This window comes from Giraffa tippelskirchi, chromosome 4 (assembly GCF_054371585.1).
Source record: "Giraffa tippelskirchi isolate mGirTip1 chromosome 4, T2T-mGirTip1v1.2.pri, whole genome shotgun sequence".
Lineage (NCBI taxonomy): Eukaryota > Metazoa > Chordata > Mammalia > Artiodactyla > Giraffidae > Giraffa > Giraffa tippelskirchi.
The window spans coordinates 202,723,122-202,743,803 of NC_137278.1; the positions used below are offsets into that span (position 1 = coordinate 202,723,122).

The 20,682-nt window shown below is 47.4% G+C and overlaps 1 protein-coding gene across 8 annotated transcripts in view; it reads right to left on the minus strand.

Annotated features, from left to right (window-relative positions):
- The window catches only part of PLA2G6 (phospholipase A2 group VI), a 72,571-nt gene that overhangs the window by 49,349 nt on the left and 2,540 nt on the right, over positions 1-20,682 (minus strand). For 5 of the 8 annotated variants that reach the window (XM_081590071.1, XM_081590069.1, XM_081590066.1 and 2 more), the window contains exon 1: positions 10,077-10,115. The exons of 1 other annotated variant lie outside the window; for it this stretch is intronic. Coding sequence is in view for 1 of the 7 variants with exons in the window: in XM_081590065.1 (XP_081446191.1) it covers positions 4,826-4,906 (81 nt within the window). In the remaining 6 variants the exon portion in view is untranslated. Of the gene's footprint in view, positions 1-4,825; positions 5,042-5,265; positions 5,694-9,333; positions 10,116-20,682 lie in introns of those variants that run through there. 2 more of the 8 variants (XM_081590065.1, XM_081590068.1) reach the window with 2 other exon arrangements.

The window sequence follows — 20,682 nt, forward strand, 5'->3', positions numbered from 1 at the left end:
TCAAAAAAGGGAGGCAGGGTCAATAATAATCACCATATCAGGAGATACTAAGCACTTACGAGGTAGTAGGCCCTGAGCTAGGTAAGCACTTAGTGGTCTCATTTAATTCTCACAAACTATATGAGGCAGATGGCCCAGGCACAGAATCCAACTCTGGAGTAAAACTGCATTCAAACCCTGTCCTCACCACTGACCAGCTGTGTGACCCTGGGTAAGTTACTCAGCCTAACTCGGTTTCCTCAACCACAACATGTGGACCACAACCGTGCCTAATAATAGAACCTCAGTGCAGTCACTCAGTCATGTCCAACTCCTTGGTACCCCATGGACTGCAGCACGCCAGGCTTCCCTGTCCATCGCCAACTCCCGGAGCTTGCTCAAATTCACATTCATCGAGTCAGTGATGCCATCCAGCCATCTCATCCTCTGTTGTCCCCTTCTGCTCCCGCCCTCAATCTTTCCCAGCATCAGGGTCTTTTCTTCACATCAGGTGGCCAAAGTATTGGAGCTTTAGCTTCAGCATCAGCCCTTCCAATGAATATTCAGGACTGATTTCCTTTAGGATGGACTGGTTGGATCTCCTTGCAGTCCAAGGGACTCTCAAGAGTCTTCTCCAACACCACAGTTCAAAAGCATCAGTTCTTCGGCACTCAGCTTTCTTTATCATCTAACTCTCACATCCATACATGACCACTGGAAAAACCATAGCTTTGACTACACAGACCTTTGTTGGCAAAGAAATGTCTCCACTTTTTAATATGCTGTCTAGGTTTGTCATAGCTTTTCTTCCAAGGAGTAAGCGTCTTTTAATTTCATGGCTATAGTCACCATCTTCAGTGATTTTGGAGCCCCAAAAAATAAAGTCTGACACTGTTTCCACTGTTTCCCCATCTATCTGCCATGAAGTGATGGGACTGGATGTCATGATCTTCGTATCTTGAATGTTGAGTTTTAAGCCAGCTTTTTCATTCTCCTCTCTCACTTTCATCAAGAAGCTCTTTAGTTCTTCTTCACTTTCTGCCATAAGGGTGGTGTCATCTGCATATCTGAGGTTATTGATATTTCTCCCGGCAATCTTGATTCCAGCTTGTGCTTCATCCAGCCCAGCGTTTCTCATGATGTACTCTGCATATAAGTTAAATAAGCAGAGTGACAATATACAGCCATGATGTACTCCTTTCCAAATTTGGAACCAGTCCTTTGTTCCATGTCAGATTCTGTTTCTTCTTGATATACAGACTTCTCAGGATGCAGGTCAGGTGGTCTGGTATTCCACATCTTTCAGAATTTTCCAATTTGTTGTGATCCACACAGTCAGAGGCTTTAGCATAGTCAATGAGGCAGTAATAGATGTTTTTCTGGAACTCTCTTGCTTTTTGATGATCCAACAGATGTTGACAATTTGATCTTTGGTTCCTCTGCCTTTTTATTTCCAGCTTGAACACCTCAGTTCTCAGTTCACGTACCATTGAAGCCTCACTTGAAGAATTTTGAGCATTACTTTGCTAGCGTGTGAGATGAGTGCAATTGTGCAGTACTTGGAACATTCTTTGGCATTGCCTTTCTTTGAGATTGGAATGAAAACTGACCTTTTCCAGTCCTGTGGCCACGGCTGAGTTTTTCAAATTTGCTATTAAGAGCAGCACTTTCACAGCATCATCTTTTAGGATTTGAAATAGCTCAGCTGGAATTCCATCCCCTCCACTAGCTTTGTTCATAGTGATGCTTCCTTAGACCCACTTGACTTCACACTCCAGGATGTCTGGCTTTAGGTGAGTGATCACACCATCATGGTTATCTAGGTCATTAAAATCTTTTTTGTATAGTTCTTCTACATATTCTTGCCACATCTTCTGCTTCTGTTAGGTCCATACCATTTCTGTCCTTTATTATGCCCATCTTTGCATGAAATGTTCCCTTGGTATCTCTAATTTTCTTGAAGAGATCTCTAGTTTTTTCCATTCTATTGTTTTCTTCTATCTCTTAGCATTGATCACTTAGGAAGGCTTTCTTCTCTCTCCTTGTTATTGTTTGGAACTCTGAATTCAGATGGATATATCTTTCCTTTTCTCCTTTGCCTTTTGCTTCTCTTCTTTTCTCAGCTATTTGTAAGGCCTCCTCAGACAACCATTTTGTCTTTTTGCATTTCTTTTTCTTGGGGATGGTTCTGATCACTGTCTCCTGTACAATGTTACAAACCTCCATCCATAGTTCTTCAGGCACTCTGTCTATCAGATCTAATCCTTTGAATCTATTTGTCACTTCCACTGTATAATCATAAGGGATTTGATTTAGGTCATACCTGAATGGTCTAATGGTTTCCCCTACTTTCTTTAACTTTAGTCTGAATTTGGCAATAAGGAGTTCATGATCTGAGCCACAGTCAGCTCCCAGTCTTGAATAATAGAACCTGACAGGTAGTAAATATTCAGCACTAGCCCTCTTTAGTTCCATCACCCCTCTTCTACAGATAAGGAAACCAAGTCTTACAGAACATGATTAAAGAGCTTTGAAAAGACTGTAAAGTTTTGTAACGTCTTTCCTTTTAAGATGTGTGAGCAGACTGTGAATCAGTTTCTTCTCCTTTAACACAAGGACAACACTCCCCTCTCCTATGTTGTAAGGATTAAATGAGCACCTCATGAGAATGCTTAGACCTATCCTATGTCAAGATCCTTCTTTCTTCCACACTTGGGAGTTGAAAGGACAGAGGAGCTGGGGTACCTACACCCCTCCCCACAGCCAGGGGAGCAGGGCGGGACACTAAGGACAGCCAAGGGGACTGGATTCCAAAAAAAGAATCCCCCAGAACGGAACACACAGCACACACATCAAAGTGCATTATAACAATTTTTGTTTTGACACAGAAATGGAAGCAACTTCAGTATCTCGCATTAGGGGAATTGTAAATTATGACACGTTTACCCTAGAGACACCATGTGGTCAGTAAAAGCTGCTACTGTGAAGGTCATAACAACTCAGGAAAAGCACGTGGTGGTGTCATAGGCTCAGTCCACCGCACTGTGCTCTTCAGGGCTGCAAGCTCGGCCTGCGAAGCCCCTGCCTCCCCCTGCAGCCTCTCCCTGTCAGTCCCTGCTATCGGCTCCAAACTGCACAAGATTCCAGAAAACAATATTGTTTCACACCATCTCACCTGTCTGCATTGCTTAGTCTATCTAGAATATCTTTTGTCTCCGTTTCTAGCTGGAACACTTCATAACACAAACCACATCAAGCACATGTGTGCCTCTTTCTGTCCTCTGGTCCCGTCCCAGGACCTCTGAATATATTAATCATTTTCATCTGCACCAGCACCTATGAAATTGCTACCATTGTTATCCTCATTCTACACATGAGACAAGCAAGAAACAGTGAGGTAAAGTAACAGGCCCAAGGTCACACAGCTAGTACGTGGAAGAGGGAAGCCCAGCTGGGCGGGCTCTGGAGACTGAGTTTCTTAAGGGTGGGTACTGGGTCTTTTCACTTCTATACACTCAACCGTAATACAAGACTCAGCCCAGAGAAAGTGTGTTAAGATATAACTGAGTAAAAATTATGCAGAACAAAAAAACAAAATTGATAGAAAACATACCAAAATACCAAGGGCAGATGAGAGTGTTAGGTTTATGGGCAATCCTCCCCCCCCCCCTTTTTTTCCAAATGGTAAGGAAAATGAGTCTATTTTTTAAAGAAAGTAGGCGTATAGGCTGAGCCCCTGGGGCCTGCATCTGGGGAGCTGGAGGGAATTTGGGGGTCAAGAAAAGGCAGGCCGAGCACCAGGAGTGGGGCTCACTTCTGGTGAGAAGGGAGTGGGGGAGTCAGGAGAACCCAACACCCACGGCCCACCTGGGTTAAGGAGGAGAGTCACCGTGGGGGTCAAGCTGAATGGAGGGAAGATGTCCCACCCCCAAGAAGAGCCCCCATCCTCAGGGTCCCAGGGTCAATGGCAAGGGTGCCCCCCTACACACACTGACAGCAGCCTGGCCCCACAAAGGACAGACTTGGCCCTCCTCCAGTCTTCCAGGGTAGGCATGAGGATGAAATGACACAACGGAGGGAAAGTGGGACGCCAGCCACTGTGGGCACACAAACAGTGGCCACTGTCATCACGAGGTGGAAGAGAGGAAATGAACACCCTGGGCCACATCCTGGACCGATCGTAACAGGCCGGCCTCATTTCTGTCCCCTTCTTCCCGTCCCCACCACCTCTGACCTCAGAGCCCTGGTTCTTTCCGGGACGGCTGCAGGGATGGGCACTGGGCTGGGGAGCAGCTGCCACTCTGAGTGTGGGGGACCCACATGTACCCCCTCATCTCACCCATCACCCCCATCCCCAACCCCCACCTGAACTGCCCTCCCCACCATCTTCACTTGCCCCAGAGCCTGCTTTCAATTCAGGGCTGTCAGACAAGTGAATGAACCCCTTCTCGACCTTCAAGACTCACTTTACCTGCCACCTCCTCTAAGAAACACACCTGGCGCCTCCCTTCCTCCCAGCCCCGGGTACCTTCCTCCACACCCTACCCCACCCAGTGCATGCCCAGTAACCACTTCTCCTGGGATGGTGACAGAGAATCTGCAGGCTGGGGGGCCATCCCCCCTTTATATTGGTTTATCCAAGCACCTGGCATACTATTCCCGCCTCACAGTGGGCATTTCATGAATGTTTGGTGGATGAATGAACCACCTAGAGGTCAGGGTTGGGGTGGGGGGCCCAATCCCTCTGTGGCACCCCTCTATTCTCTCTTCTCCCCATGCAGTGGTAACAGACCACACACCCACCCCTCACCCACTCTGACCACGATAGAAACCTTCAGAAGCTCACCCTGGCACCAGGGGAACCTTGACGGGGCATCTGCTGGGCTTGCATCTGGAAAATTCGTTGTTTGAAGCTGAGCTCATTCATACTCCAAGCAAGGAAATGCGTCAAGCTTGCTGCTGGACCAGAGAAGCAGGGCAGCGGTCCGGGAGGTGCGTGCCAGGAGCCCAGAGGCGCCCCGGCCAGGAAGCTGACCTCACGGGACTGGCCACATGGGGGCTTCTGGAAGCACATGCGGAACTGCTTGAGTTGGAAATCGGGCTTTGCGAGCCCTGGCTGCTTGTGACAGGATGTCCCGTGATTGGAACAACTGGCACAGGACAGCCTCCTGTGCAGCCAATGTTGCCCCCATGGCCTGCTCTGGCTGGAGGGTATGAGAACACAGGGTCGGATCAGAGCACCTGGACTGCCCTAACCCCCATGGACTTCCTTCCTGCAGCACTCACCTTCCGCGCCTCCTAGCACACGAGTGCACCACCGCACGCTAGCCCACGGCATGTCCTCTCATAAGACCACCTCCCTTTATGGCTGGCAGGGGCTTTTCACATCTGTTAGCTGCCTCGGAGCTCACAAATGGCCATGAGACAAGGGTAGTGCCATCAGGATCCCTGTTTAGCCATATGGGGTAACAAGGCCCAGGGAAAGGAAATGGGAGGTGCTGCCTGGCGGCTGGACTCATGCCTTCTTCCTCGGACTCAGGGCCCCCACACAGTGCACAGGCACTCAGTTAGTGCACAAGGAAAGATGGGATGAAGGTTGGCATCAGGTCAAATGTCATGTCCACCTCCCACCAGAGCCTCTGGACCTCCGAGGCCACCTCCAAACGAAATGTCCCTCCAAGGACATCCCAGGTGGTCCAGTGTGAAGAATCCACCTTCCAACAGAAGGGATGTGGGTTCAAACCCTGGTCAGGGACTAACTAAGATCCCCCATGCCTCAGGGCTAACTAAGCACGAGCACCACCCTAGGGAGCCCAGGCACTGCAAAAATGATCCCGCCTGCTGCAACTAAGACCTGACGCAGTCAAATCAATATACAAATATTTTTTTAAAAACTCCCTCCAAATGTTCCCCCTGACCCCAGCTCATTCCAGACTCTTCCATAAGCCATCAAGGAACAGCGGAGGGCTGGCTCCCCTCACCTTGCACCCAGCACTCACTCTTTCATCCAGTGCTGAGTACCAGACACCTCACCAAGTTTTGAGACAATGAGCATCTTCATTCTCCAAACACTCATAAGAGAAGGTATGCTTCTCCCCAGGTCACACACAGCAAGCTGAGGCAAGGAGGTGATGTAATTTTCCAGGATCTGAACCCAGTTCTTTGGAATCCACAGCCCCAGCTCATAGTCCTCGAGCTGCCTTCAGGAGAAAGCCCGAATGGAACGCGGCCGAGCGAGGTTTGATGCGCAGAGCCCTGTGTGCCAAAAGCTGAGGTCCTCATGGAACAGTGCGCTGCCATTCATAAGACCCAGAGGAAAACGGCCTTTCCAGAATGGAAAAGGTATCTTTTTCATCCAATCTGTTTAGCTGGACAGCAAACAGCTAGAAGCAAACTGCCCAGAACTGCTGCTGGAGCTCCCAGCACTGGAAACCCCCAGGACCTCAGGAGGTCTTTGGGCTGGTGGTGTCGTACAGGGTGACTCCTCTTACAATTCACTCTGCCTATATTTACTGAGGACCTATTCTGTGGCAGGCATTGTTACAATTGCCGAGAACACACTAGTGAACAAAACAGACACAATCTCTGCCTTCTGAGAACTTCTGTTTAGAGAGGAGAAGGGGACGACAGAGGATGAGACGGTTGGATGGCATCACTGACTCAATGGACATGAGTTTGAACAAACTCCAAGAGACTGTGATGGACAGGGAAACCTGGTGTGCTGCAGTCCTTTGCAGGGGTTGCAAAGAGTCGGACATGACTTAGCGACTGAACAACAACAACATAATGAAGAAGATAAATAGGCAAAATATAGACATAGTTTCAGAATACTGATTAGACGTCAAGGAGAAAAATAAATGAGAGAAGGGAGATAGGACGCGTCCAGGTGTGGGTTAAAACTTTAGATAGAGTGAACCAATCCTCACCAAGAACTTGACTCTGAATAAAGACTTAAAAGAAATGGGAACAAAAGTCATATGGATATATAGGTGAAAAGTATTCCAGGCAGAGGGAAGAGCCTGTGCAAAGGCCCTGGGGCTGGACAATGCCTGGTGAGTTCCAGGAATAGCATGGAAGCCAGTAAGGTCAAAGAGGTAACAGATGGCCAGGCAGGTACCGTGAAAGGAGAAGCTGTTACAGGGCTTGGAGCAAAGGAGTGACATTAACTCTGGCTGGATGTGGGGTGCAGAGATAATATAGATAATACAGATAAAACTGTAAGGATAATCTTGCAGTTTTAGGCAGAGCAACTGAAAGAAGAATACTGCCATTTTCCAAAGATGGAAACGTGTGTGAGAGCGACAGATTTTGGTGGAGGGTGAGGGACGGGATGAAGGGGATGGACTGTTGTTGTTTAGTCGCTCAGTCGTGTCAGACTCTTTTGCAAACTCATGGACTATAGCCCGCCAGGCTCCTTTGTCCATGGATTTCCCAGGCAAAAATACTGGAGTGAGTTGCCATTTCCTTCTCCAGATCTTCCTGACCCAGGGATCGAATCCGTGTCTCCTGCATTGGCAGGTAGATTATTTACCACTGGCCCCACCAGGAAAGCCAGAAGGGGATGGATGATGGTTGTGGTTTAGTCACTAAGTCGTGTCTGACTCTTGCGACCTCGCAGCCTGCCAGGCTCCTCCAGTGTCCATCAACAAAGGAATGGAAAAAGAAGATGTGGTACATATATATACAATGGAATATTATTACTCCGCCATAAAAAAGAACAAAATAAAGCCATTTGCAGCAACACAGATGGACCTAGAGATTGTTATACTAAGTGAAGTAAGTTAGACAGAGAAAGACAAATATCATATATCATTTATATGTGGAATTTTTTTAAAAGAGGGGTACAAATAAACTTATTTACAAGACAGAGGTAGAATCACAGATGTAGAAAACAAACTTACAGTTATCAGGGTTAAGGGGAGGGGAGGAATAAACTGGGAGATTGAGACTGACATATACATACTACTATATATAAAATAGACAACTAATAAGGACCTACTGCATAGCACAGGGAATACTCTTAAAAAAGACTGGAAATATATATATACATATATATATTATAACTGATTCTCTCTGCTGTACACTTGAAACTAACACAACATTGTAAATCAACTATGCTTGTGTGCATGCTAAGTCACTTCAGTCATGTCTGACTCTGTGACCCTATGGACTGTAGCCCACCAGGCTCCTTTGGCCATGGGATTCTCCAGGCAGGAATACTGGAGTGGGTTGCCATGCCCTCCTCCAGGGGAACTTCTCGACCCAAGGGTCAACCCTGCGTTTCTTATGTCTCCTGCATTGGCAGGTGGGTTCTTTACTACTAGTGCCATCTGGGAAGCCCATAAATCAACTATACTCCAATAAAAATTAAAAAAAAAAAAAAAAAAGAGTGAAGCTCATAACATAAGGTCTTCCCTTCACCACAGCTCCCACTTTCTCCCTACACACACCCAGTACATATGCGCAGACACACACACAACATTTAAATTCCCCTTTTCTCTATCTCTTGGTGATGTCATTCTGCTGAGAAGGAAATTCTCTTTGGAGGTTATTGTCATTTAACAAGAAATTAGCCCACAGGAGGGAGAAAAAGTGCCCTGGGCATTGAGACAACAGTAGGGACCCTTACAGAGCACAGCAATCACCCCACAGACTCTGGTGTTATATAAAGTACTATATTCAGATTTCAGCTCCAACCACATCAATCAGTGTGAACTCAGGCAGCTCAATTGCCCTGTCTTCCGTATTATGTTAAATAGGAATAACATTGGCTAGAAGGTAGCCTAGAACATAGTAAACAGTCCACTAATATGTTAAATAAGAGGAATGAATGAATAAATGGTAAAAGAGCCTGACTCATGGCAGATGGTCAATAAGTCTGCCAAATGCTAAATGAAAGACTTGTCTTTCTCTCCTTGATTTTTCATTCCATCTCTTCCCCTTTACTCCTGATGACACAACAGCAAACTCATGCATTTGTACATGTCCATGCTGTTTACAAAGCTTTGCTTTCTACATTTTCTCAAATTTTGAACCTCATGGCAGGTTTAGGAGGGCAAGAAATACAATCCCCCTGTCACAGATGAGGCAACTGAGACTCAGACAGGAAACAGCCTACAAACTCCAGGAAATTTTTAAGGCAGGGACAATAACAAAAACATTGCATTCAGCCCCAGGGTGGAGCATCTGTGTTGCCAAACCAAACCTGCCTGACATCCTGTTGGGTGGGTAAGAGGGCAGGTGAGGGAAAGACTCAGAAGTTTAGGGGAAGGGAAGGTATTTGTTTTGGGGGTCATGTGAGTAGTCCCTTAAAAAAAAAAAAAGGGCACAGATCCCCGGTCCACACCCACTGGCCTGCCTGTTGCAGTCACATCATCACAAAGGTCACACACTTTCTGTCACCAGCTTCCAAGTCACCGGTGGGCACAGGAGGTGGACACAGGTTTGGGGGACAGGGAGAACTCTGGGGTAATAGGCTAGAAAGGAGGCAGTACGCAGGAAATTAAGCAGAGATGAAATCTAGAGGCACATGGGAGACAATAAGCAGGGAAAAGCGGGAGGTCAGAAAAGGTGCATGATGGAAAACACGGGGAGACAGATACAGAAGAGAGGTGACGTGGGGAATCGGGTAGGAACACCGAGGCGGACAAATCGAGAGCACTTAGAAAGGCACAGGAGGAGAACCGGGGACAATGAATGGGAACCAAACTGAAAGCTGGGAGCGCTGAGACACTGAATCGGAGATGAAGGGAAGGGGTTGACGCAGGCAGGAAGTGAGGGATAGAGAGACGCACAGGGAAGAGGCACTGAGGCGGGGGTACCCAGGGTCGGACCTGGGTCCCTGAGGGAACACGCGGGTTAAGAGATGAGACGAAAGCGGTCACAGGATGGGAGTTGGGGACGGTCAGGGATCAAAGGGTGGGAGCTGGAGGCACTAAGGGGACAATCAGAGTTAATGGAGGACAGGCCTCAGAATCGGTGAACAAGCGGGGGGCCCGAAGGACTGTCCGGATAGAGCCCAAGGAGTCTGGGGCGTAGAGGAGGTTTGGGAAAGGGCCCCCCCTCCCTGGCCCCGCCTTCCCAGCGCCGTCACTCACCTCGGCTGACTCAGCACTTCGGCTTCCTCCCACTTCCGCAAACAGACGGGCCCAGGCCACGTGACAACCCGGCCACTGCTCTCCGCCAATCACTGAAGCCTGTGCTTCGCGAGAGTAAGGCGGGGGCGGGGCTCCGCCATGTTTTATAACTGCCCAATGGAAGGGGCTCCCATCGCCGAGGGAGGCCGGGCTTTGGGCTGGAGCCAATCCTCGGCGGCGGGGCGTGGCCACGTCTGTGAGAGGAGGGTGACGGCTCCCGGGCAGACATGTTAAGGTCGGGCGGGAGTCTCAGTGATCTCCACCCTACGCCTCCTGAAACGATCAGAGCCCTGAAGGCTGAATGTGACTTAAACTACGGCTCGTAAAGATAAAAATAAAACCAGTAAAGATGTGCAGGGCATAACAAGCAGGAAACTGCTTTGATTTTGCCGTGTTCCTCCAAGCTAAGGTTGCCAAATTTAGCAAATGGATTAAATTTGGGTTTCAGCTGAACAAAAAATGATTTTTTTTTTTAGTATAAGCAAAAAAATACTAGGTGTAGTTATGCTTAAAAAATTGTTCCTTGGTTGTTCCTGGCAGCGCTACCCCAAGACCATCTCAGGAAATATCTCAGCGCTTTTAGTAGAAACTTGGGCAAATGAAAGCTATGATAAACCCAGACAGCATATTAGAAAGCAGAGACATTACTTTGCCAGCAAAGGTCTGTCTAGTCAAAAGCTATGGTTTTTCCAGTAGTCATGTATGAATGTGAGAGTTGGACCGTAAAGAAAGCTGAGGGCGGAAGAATTGATGCTTTTGAACTGTGGTGTTGCTGAAGACTCTTGAGAGTTCCTTGGACTGCGAGGAGATCAAACCAGTCAATCCTAAAGGAAATCAGTCCTGAATATTTATCGGAAGGACTGATGTTGAAGCTGAAACTCCAATACTTTGGCCACCTGATGTGAAGAACTGACTCATTGGAAAAGACCCTGATGCGGGAAAAGATTGAAGCCTGGAAAAGAAGGGGACAACAGAGGATGAAATGGTTGGATGGCATCAGCAACTTGAATGGACATGAATTTGAGCAAGTTCCGTGAGTTGGTGATGGACTGGGAGGCCTGGCGTTGGAACCATGGGGTTGCAAAGAGTTGGACATTACTGAGCAACTGAACTGAACTGAACTGGGCAAATGACTTGATCTCTGCGAACTCTTCATCTGAGAAGTGAACACAGGGTTATTATGATGACTAGAAATAAGTAAGACCCGGTGCCTGCACAATACTGGGATTTCAATAAATGACAGTTGTTACGATTAGTAATGCTGAGAATGCTTTAAAAAGAAGGGAGGAGTCTGGAGTTTAGTCACAGTTCTGCTTCTGACTGAATAGATCGTGTCTCCTCTCCAGCCTGCCAGGCTTAGTTGGACAAGTTTTCTTCCCTTAACGATTCCCCAACTCTAGATCTAGATAAATTCTCCAAACTGCTCTCTGTTGGCATGGGAAAAGTGATTGCTGTTTGGTATTCCTGTGAATAGAAAAATGTTTCTGCATGTCTGTCCCAAGATATTAGTTTCTGGACTGGGGGCTGCGAATGCAACAGGGACAACATTTAGTTAAGAATCCAGACAAGTTAATAAGACTAAGAACAGTAACTACTATTTGTACAGAGCTTTACCAGTTACAAAGTAACGTGACTTCATATCCATCATCTGGAGAATATAGTTACTCTTGTTCCTACTTTCACAGGTGAAGAAACTGTTCTCTTAAACTAAGGTTAAAATTTTGTTCAGAAGTGTCAGTTTTGAGTTGAGAGAATGGGAAGAAGATTCAGAATTCTCAATAAAAATATCTTGCCCTCCACACCCTAGACATTTGACATTAAAATGATAGTTATCAGGGAGCTTGCAAAAGGTTGGGTGTTCCACCTAGTGCTGAGCAATCCGACCTGAGAAACCTCATAGGTTCAACAGGATGGTTCCCATTCTTCAGTAAATACGCTCCTGTACTCAAGGTGAGTCTACAAGGCAGGTTTGGCAACACAGACACACAGCTGAATCTGAAATGCACAAAAGGCAAAGGGAGAGAGATCAGTCATCCAGATCAATCTTCAGAAACACTCTAAGACCCACTAAAAAAAGTGAACATAGTGAAGTGGAGTTGCTCAGTCGTGTCTGACTCTTTGCGACCCCATGGACTGTAGCCTACCAGGTTTCTCTGTCCATGGGCTTTTCCAGGCAAGATCCACTAAAGAAATTAATAAAATAAAGTTGAAAGAAAGTAATAAATAGAAGAAAATGATACAACATGTTCAATGCCTGATGAAATTGAGTGCCCCTCCCATAAGGTATTTCTGGTGAAAACTGTTAAATGAGTGGATTTAGCAAGAGATGAAGAATAAGGAGTTAGTAGGTAGCATTGAGTGAGCAAGCAGTGGAAAGGGAGGGGCTAGTAACCCTTTGGGTTTCTGCTGGATTTTGCATTGGAGCAGTTCAAGTCAAAGAGCTTCTCTGAGGGGCTGACTAGGCCCTGCAGCTACAATCACCCCAGAGCCCAAAGGATCAACCGAGTACCCTCCCTGAGGTTGAAATTAACTAGCATGCTCGCAGTGCAGTTTTACACTTTTTAACTTGTTTGATCCTCACAACAATCCTGAGAAATAATTCTATTATCTCTAATAGACAGAGAAACCAAGATTCTGTGCGGGGAGATGATTTATAGAGTCTCATGTCCATGAGAAGCAGATTTAGAATCAAGACCTGTCTTGACTTTTCTTTCCCTAAACTATAGGAGGACCCACTGTATGTCAGGCAGTGTTCTTGGTGCTGAGGAAATCATAGTGAAAACAGTAGACTAAAATCCCTGCCCTCACGGTGTGCACAGTTGCAGGGGAAAGATAGACAATAATCAAGCTACAGAAGTCAGGCATAAGAGTGTGTTTTGCCAAAGTCTTTGGGTTGAAGTGTCATGATATTAGCATCTTTCCAAAAACCTGGTGCGTTGAATCTGGGGTTTGTACATGAGTGCCTTTATACTTTTCCTTCCATTTTCTGTGTGTTTGAACATTTTTATAATTAAAGAGTTGGGAAAAAATACAGTGTGTTAGAGGGTGACAAATGCTATGGGGTAAAAGCAAGGAGGAGAGACGGAGAGGATTAGAGTTTTAAAAGAGTGGCCAGGGAAGGCCTGATTGAGAAAGGAAACATTTAAATAAAAGCTTGAGGGAGGGATTTCCGTGGTGGTCCAGTGATTAAGACTCAATGCTCCCAATGCAAGGGACCTGGGTTCGATCCCTGGTCAGGGAACTAGATCTTGCATGCCTCAACTAAGACCTGATTGCAGCCAAATAGTTCAGTTCAGTCGCTCAGTCATGTTTGACTCTTTGCAACCCCATGGACTGCAGCAGGTCAGGCTTCCCTGTCCATCACGAACTCCCAGAGCTTGCTTAAACTCATGTCCAAGTAAATAATGCCAAATAAATGAATGTTTAAAAAAAAAACAACAAAAAACAGCCTGAAGGAGATGAGGGAGCAAGCCTTCTAATAACCCAGGAGAGAATGTTCTAGATGGAGGGAAGAGCAACAGCAAAGGCCTTGAGGCAGAAGTTTCCCACATTCCACAAGATGCAGCCAAAAAAAAAACCACAGAACACCAACTTGGGGGGAAAAGTGCCATCACAGAGAGAGGTGCGGGCAGCCATCCCTGCTGTGAGGACAGGAGCCTGAGTCCCCCTGGGGGTTATCCTGGAAGCTTGATGAAGAAGAAAGCAGCCTGTGGGCTGGGTATCGAAGGACAAGCTGAAACTGGGGAAGCAGTTTCCTGTTGAGGGGTCTGCAGGAGCTGAAGTGTGGGGGTGCAGAAGAGCTCAGAGAGGGTGGTGAGAGCTGAGCGGGTAAGGGAGGCAAGAGACCAGACCTAGAAGATCTGTGAAAAGAGTCTGAACTTTGTTCTGAAGGCAGTGGGGAGCCATGGAAGTTTCTGAGCGCAGGAGTGTCCTGGTCAAACTTAGGTTTTAATCTTCCGCATGGAGGCGGATTTAGAAGGTGCTGGAGGCAGGGAGACCAGGCAGGAGGCTGTTGCCATCGTCCAGGAAGAGAGTTGCTGTGACTTGAACTGAGGCCACGGCTGAGGGAAGAGAGTGAGGACACAGGGGCACTAAGGAGATGAGAGCACATCACGGGCACCTGGTGATGGGTTAGCTGTGGGGGGAGGAAAGGGGAGGAGACAGGCATGGTGGCCTGGTTCCTCTCTAGGGTGACTGAGTGGAAGGTGGTATCACTAGACAGTTTGAGAAGTACAGGAGGTGCACTTGGAATGGAAGGGAGACAGTGACTGGCATTGTGACTGTGGGCGTTGGCTGTTCGGGGAGAGAGGAGGGCAGGGGGAAATCCACACCTACTGTGCAGATGTTTAAGCAGGTGTGGCCCCTGAGAAAAAAGAGGTGAGCCGCTGAGAGATGTGGGAGTCATCAGCCTCAGATGCCGCCTGGACTTTTGAAAAGGAGTAAGATTCCCTTGGGAGAAGAGACATGGGCATCACCAATCACTGAGAGGTTGAGAGGAACCAGGGATACAGACTGAAAAAGGAGGAGGGAAGCCCACACCTTGGAATTCAGGGGGCAGAGTGTTTCCAAAGGAGGGGAGGAGAGAGCAGCAAGGTCCAGAGCAGCCAAAAGATGAGACAGATTAGCACGGAAAATGGACCCTGGGATTTAGCAACAAAGAGGTGGTGGGGACCTCAGCCAGGGTCCCTTCAGAGGACTGTGGGGGCAGGAGTCAGGCAGGGAGTGACAGGGCAGGGAGGGCTCAGAGGTAATGAATGAAGATAACTAAAGGGTTTGGCCATGAGGGTTTGACTTCCCTGGTGGCTCAGACGGTAAAGCGCCTGCCTACAATGTGAGAGACCCAGGTTCGATCCCTGGGTCAGGAGGATCCCCTGGAGAAGGAAATGGCAACCCACTCCAGTATTCTTGCCTGGAAAATCCCATGGACGGAGGATCCTGGCAGGCCCCAGTCCATGGGGTCGCAAAGAGTCGGACACAACTGAGCGATTTCTCTTTTAGCCATAAAAGGGAAGAAAAGGCAAAGGTGGGGCTGTGGTGGTAGAGGAGTGAAAGGTGGTGATCATGGGGGGTGTCAGAGATAACAGCCACTTGGTCAGGGCTGAGAGAGAAGACAGGAGCGAGAGGATGGGCATGAGCCTCCAGAAAGGAGAAGAGATGGCTTTGGGGCTGGAGGAAGGACAGAGAGGGAGGGGACAGACAGTGCAGGGAGCTGACGCTGGCCTCAAGGGGGGCCCTGCCCCTCCTCAGTGGGGGCGAGGATGAGGGGGGATTGGAGAAGGGAGAGGGGTGATTAGGGACCCCAAGCACCTGGCTGTGTCTGGAGAATGACCTTAAAAAGCAGACTGTTGTTGTTGTGGGTGTTCATGGTGGTGGTTTCTCTCCAAAGCCTAGAGCAGCTGGGGTGCAAGAGGGCAGAAGACAAACTGGAGGTGCCCAGGGTTGTGGGTTTACAAGCTCTGGACACAGAGGGGATTCAGACTGCTAGTGGCACATTTGCAGTATATTGAAGCTGGTGGGGGAAAAAGGTTTTAGAGGGAAAATATGATAGAGGGAGGCAGAGGGCCCAAAAGTGTCAGTTTGCAAAGTACATGAATAGACAGTTCACAGAGAAGAAACCCAACTGATGACCAGAAGAATGTAACCAAGCTGATGCATATTCAGAGAAATGTAAATTTAAATAAGTAAATGTTATTTGCCTAGAAAATTCAGTTCAGTTCAGTGCAGTCACTCAGTCGTGTCTGACTCTTTAAGACCCCATGGACTGCAGCATGCCAGGCTTCCCTGTCCCATCGCCAACTCACAGAGCTTGTTCAAACTAATGTCCATTGAGTTACTAATGCCATCCAACCATCTCATCCTCTGTTGTCCCCTTCTCCTCCTACCTGCAATCTTTCCCAGCATCAAGATCTTTTCCAGTGAGTCAATTCTTCACATCAGGTGGCCAAAGTATTGGAGCTTCAGCTTCAGCATCAGTCCTTCCAATGAATATTCAGGACTGAGTTCCTTTAGGATTGACTGGATTGATCTTGCAGTCCAAGGGACTCTCAAGAGCCTTCTCCAACACCACAGTTCAAAAGCATCAATTTTTCAGTGCTCAGCTTTCTTTATGGTCCAACTTTTACATTCATACATGACTACTGGAAAAACCATAGCTTTAACTAGATGGACCTTTGTTGGCAAAGTCATGTCTCTGCTTTTTAATACGCTGTCTAGGTTGGTCATAACTTTTCTTCCAAGGAGCAAGCATCTTTTAATTTCATGGCTGCAATCACCATCTGCAGTGATTTTGGAGCACCCAAAAATAAATTCTGTCACAGTTTCCATTATTTCCCCATCTATTTGCCATGAAATGATGGTACCCAATGCCGTGATCTTGTTTTTTGAGTGTTGAATTTTAAGCCAGCTTTTTTATTTGTCTCTTTCACTTCCATCAACAGGCTCTTTAGTTCCCGTTCGCTTTCTGCCTTAGGGTGGTGTTATCTGCATATCTGAAGTTATTGATATTTCTCCCTGCAATCTTTATTCCAGCTTGTGCTTCATCCAGCCCGGCATTTTGCACAATGTACCCTGCATATAAGTTAAATAAGCAGGATGACAATATACAGCCTTGACGTACTCCTTTCCCAATTTGGAACCAGTCTGTTGTTCCATGTCCGGTTCTAACTATTGCTTCCTGACCTGCATAGCGATTTCTCAGGAGGCAGATCAGGTGGTCTGGTATTCCCATCTCTTGAAGAATTTTCCACAGTTTATTGTGATCCACATAGTCAAAGGCTTTGGCGTAGTCAATAAAGCAGAAGTAGATGTATTTCTGGAACTCTCTTGCTTTTTCGATGATCCAACGGATGTTGGCAATTTGCTCTCTGGTTCCTCTGCCTTTTCTAAATCTAGCTTGAATATATGGAAGTTCTCGGTTCACATACGTTGAAGCTTTGCTTGAAGAATTCTGAGCATTACTTTGCTAGTGTGTGAGATGAGTGCCATTGTGCGGTAGTTTGAATCTTCTTTGGCATTGCCTTTCTTTGGGATTGGAATGAAAACTGACCTTTTCCAGTCCTGTGGCCACTGCTGAGTTTTCCAAATTTGCTGGCATATTGAGTGCAGCACTTTAATAGCATCATCTTCTAGGATTTGAAATAGCTCAACAGGAATTCCATCACCTCCACTAGCTTTGTTCGTAGTGATGCTTCCTAAGGCCCTCTTGACTTCACACTCCAGGACGTCTAGCAGGACTTAAAAAATGAGAACACCCAGTGCTGGTGAAGTGGCATTGAAACACTCATATTCACAGAGGTGGTGAGAGCCTTTATTCACTGGCATGTCCTGAGCAAGTAGCATTGCCTCTCTAAGCCTCAGTTTCCTCATCTGCACAGTGGGGACAAGAAAGACACCTCACAGCGTTTTGTGAGATAAAAGATTCACAAAAGAAATTTCTCATAAATAGGACAACAATAGCTACTATGATTATCTGGATTTGTTCAAATTCATCTTTCTCCCTGTTGGCTTCCCCAGTGTCTCAGAGGGTAAAGAATCTGCCTGCAGTGCAGGCAACCTGGGTTCAATCCATGGGTTGGGAAGATCCCCTGGAGGAGAGCATAGCAACCCACTCCAGTATTCTTGCCTGGAGAATCCCCATGGACAGAGCAGCCTGGTGGGCTGCAGTCCCTGGGGTCGCAAAGAATCAGACACGACTGAGCGACTAAGCACACACGGACAATCTGTTGCCCAGACCCAGGACCCCTGCAGTCCCAGTGTAGGGACACCATCTGCCAGCAACTCCCCCCCTCCCACCCAGTTTTCTTAAGATTTAAAAGTAGGAGGGAAAAAGAGGGGGAGGATTCCTCCCACAGGAGGAAACAGCTCCCATGTGAAACCGCTCATTTCTCTCCAGCAAAGCCCAGGGTTTTGCCTGACAGGGGCAGCGGCAGAGAGCGTGGCCCCTGAGTCAGACCAACCCGAGTTCAAGTCCTCCTCTCCCAGGGATTAGCTGTGTGATAGTGGGCAAGTTTCCTCACCCCTCAGGGTCTCAGTTTCCTCACCTGCAACATAGCGATGATAATACCTAACTTCTAAGATGGGGGGAGAAGGTTAAGGGGATCAGGCACACTACACCCAGCAATGGGAGGACTCCCATGGCATTTGGTAAACCCATAAACCAGTCCGTTTCCTGATGGGGTTGATCATTTCTGTACCACATTCCGCCTGATTGGAGAAGGCTGCTGTAAGAAGAAGTGAAGTTATGAAGACACTAAAATGCAGTAAAGGTACAGATAATTTTTTTGATGATTGGTTTGTTTAGCAGTGGAAGAAGAGATATACTATGGGAAAATATATATTATGTAGATGGATCTTAGGCATTTAGCATACTGTCTGGTTCAAAGGAGGCATCTCATAAACATAATAGAAATAAGTATAGTCAGAAGTAATAAGCAGTGGGACTTCCCTGGTGGTCCAGTGGCTAAGACTGCACACTCCCAATGCAGGGGGCCCAGGGTTCGATCCCTGGTCAGGGAACTAGTTCCCAGTTCAGAACTAGATCCTAAATGCCACAACTAAGACCTGGCACAGCCAAACAAATAAATATTTAAAAAGGAAGAAGAAAAAGACACGATAAGCAGTAGTAAGAAACTGGTACAGAGCATCTGAGGAGCTTCCCAGGTGGTTCAGTGGTAAAGAATCCACTTGCTATTGCAGGAGATGCAAGAGACTTGGGTTTGATCCCTAGGTCAGGAAGACCCTCTGGAGGAAGAAATGACAATCCACTCCAGTATTCTTGCCGGGATAATTCCATGGACAGAGGAGCCTGGTGGGCTACAGTCCATGCAGTCACAAAGAGTTGGACGTGACAGCGACTGAGCATACATACGCGCGTGCATGGCGTATGTGATGGGTGGAGGAGCTGGGACAAGATAAGGTTCCTGAAGGTGCTGAAAGGGATGCCTCTGATGATTACTCCCACCAGGTAGAGGGATCCGTGGGAAATGTGGGACCTGGCCCAACTGATGGAGCCGCCCTGCAAATCAAGGCAGGGAAGGCCCGAGGGTCCAGGGACAGGAACTCATGGGGGCCTGGAAATCAAATCTCAGGGCAAAAAGGGTCTCCAGAAAACACTAAGAAGGGAAAACTTTAAGCCAGCTCAGGTCTCCTCCGTGGCAGCCTGGCTTCTGATGGTTTACAAGGCAGGACACACTGCAGAGTCAAGTTTCATTTGAAGAAAGTTCACTGTGGTTTGAAGTTGTTGTAAAACCACTGACCTGATTCTACACTCTCACTCTGCAGGTGGGAAAGACTGAGGCTGGGAGGGAGGAATGCCCCACTCTGGGGGCTGCCAGGGGTGGGTTCCGAGCTGCAGCCCCTGGCTTGGGTCAAGCTTGGTTACTGAGCAGCCGCTATTAGGCACAGCACCCACTGTGGGCCAGGGCCCTGCCGGGACGTGCTGCAGTGCTGTTTGGTGTTTTGGAGCCAGGCAGGTGAGCAGAGACCAGCTGGGCCGGTTGGAGGTCTGCTGGACCTTGCTGGCAAAGGGCGGCACCCTCCCTAGGCACTGGCCACAAGGCTCCTCCCCGTTAACAGGAGGAGGGGTCTCCGGGCAGGGTGAGGTCCCCACTGGCTTTGCATCACTCACCTGGGGGAGAAGCAGGTTTCTCAGAGGGAGTGTCCTAGGGGACTCCAGAGAACTCATCTCTCTCTAACCCAGTATTTATTTACTGATCTCTTATTGCATACTAGGCACTGTGCCCAATGCTTCTCAGTGTGAACCCAATAAATTGTTTCATAAGCCACGGAGCAGGCACTATTATCAACAGTGAACCCAGTTTATAAAGGAGGCAGAGAGTGGTTAAGTCACTCAGTTGGTGGGGGGATGTGTGTGAGGAATTTGACCTCATAGGCTGACTTGAGAGCCCCTACCTAGAACAAACAAAGAAACAAAATCCTACTTTTTAAATTAAAACAAAAATTGCAGGAACAATATCTAATTTCTATATGCTCTTCACCCAGATTCCTCAGTTGTTAATATCTTATCACATTTTATCTATAATCTACCCTCCCACTCCATTTGAGAGCAAATTGCAGATAGATGCCCCTTACCTCTGAATACATCAGTGTTTTTTTTTTAATATTTTGTTTATGTATTTGTTTGGCTACGCCAGCTTTTAGTTGAAGCATACAGGATTTTTTTTAAGTTGTGTCATGTGAACTCTTAGTTGCAGCATATATGTAGGATCTAGTTCCCTGACCAGGGATCAAACATGGGCCCCAGCATTGAGACTGTGGAGTCTTAGCCACTGGACCACCAGGGAAGTCCCTGTCTTTCTTTTTACTTGAAGGTGGAGCTTTCTCCTCTCTTTCTTTATTTATTCATATTATATGGACTCATGGATTCTTCTCTTATTCAGCAGGTCATAATCCATGTTTACTGTTATTTCTTCTGATGCTCAAATTGTCCCAAATTTGGCTGTTAGGAACTGCTTCAAGCCAGAGAGCTCCCACTTCTAAATATGACATTGCACCGTGTGCCCTGACCTTGACCAGAAAGGGAGCCACATCTGCAGGGAGCACTCCCTGC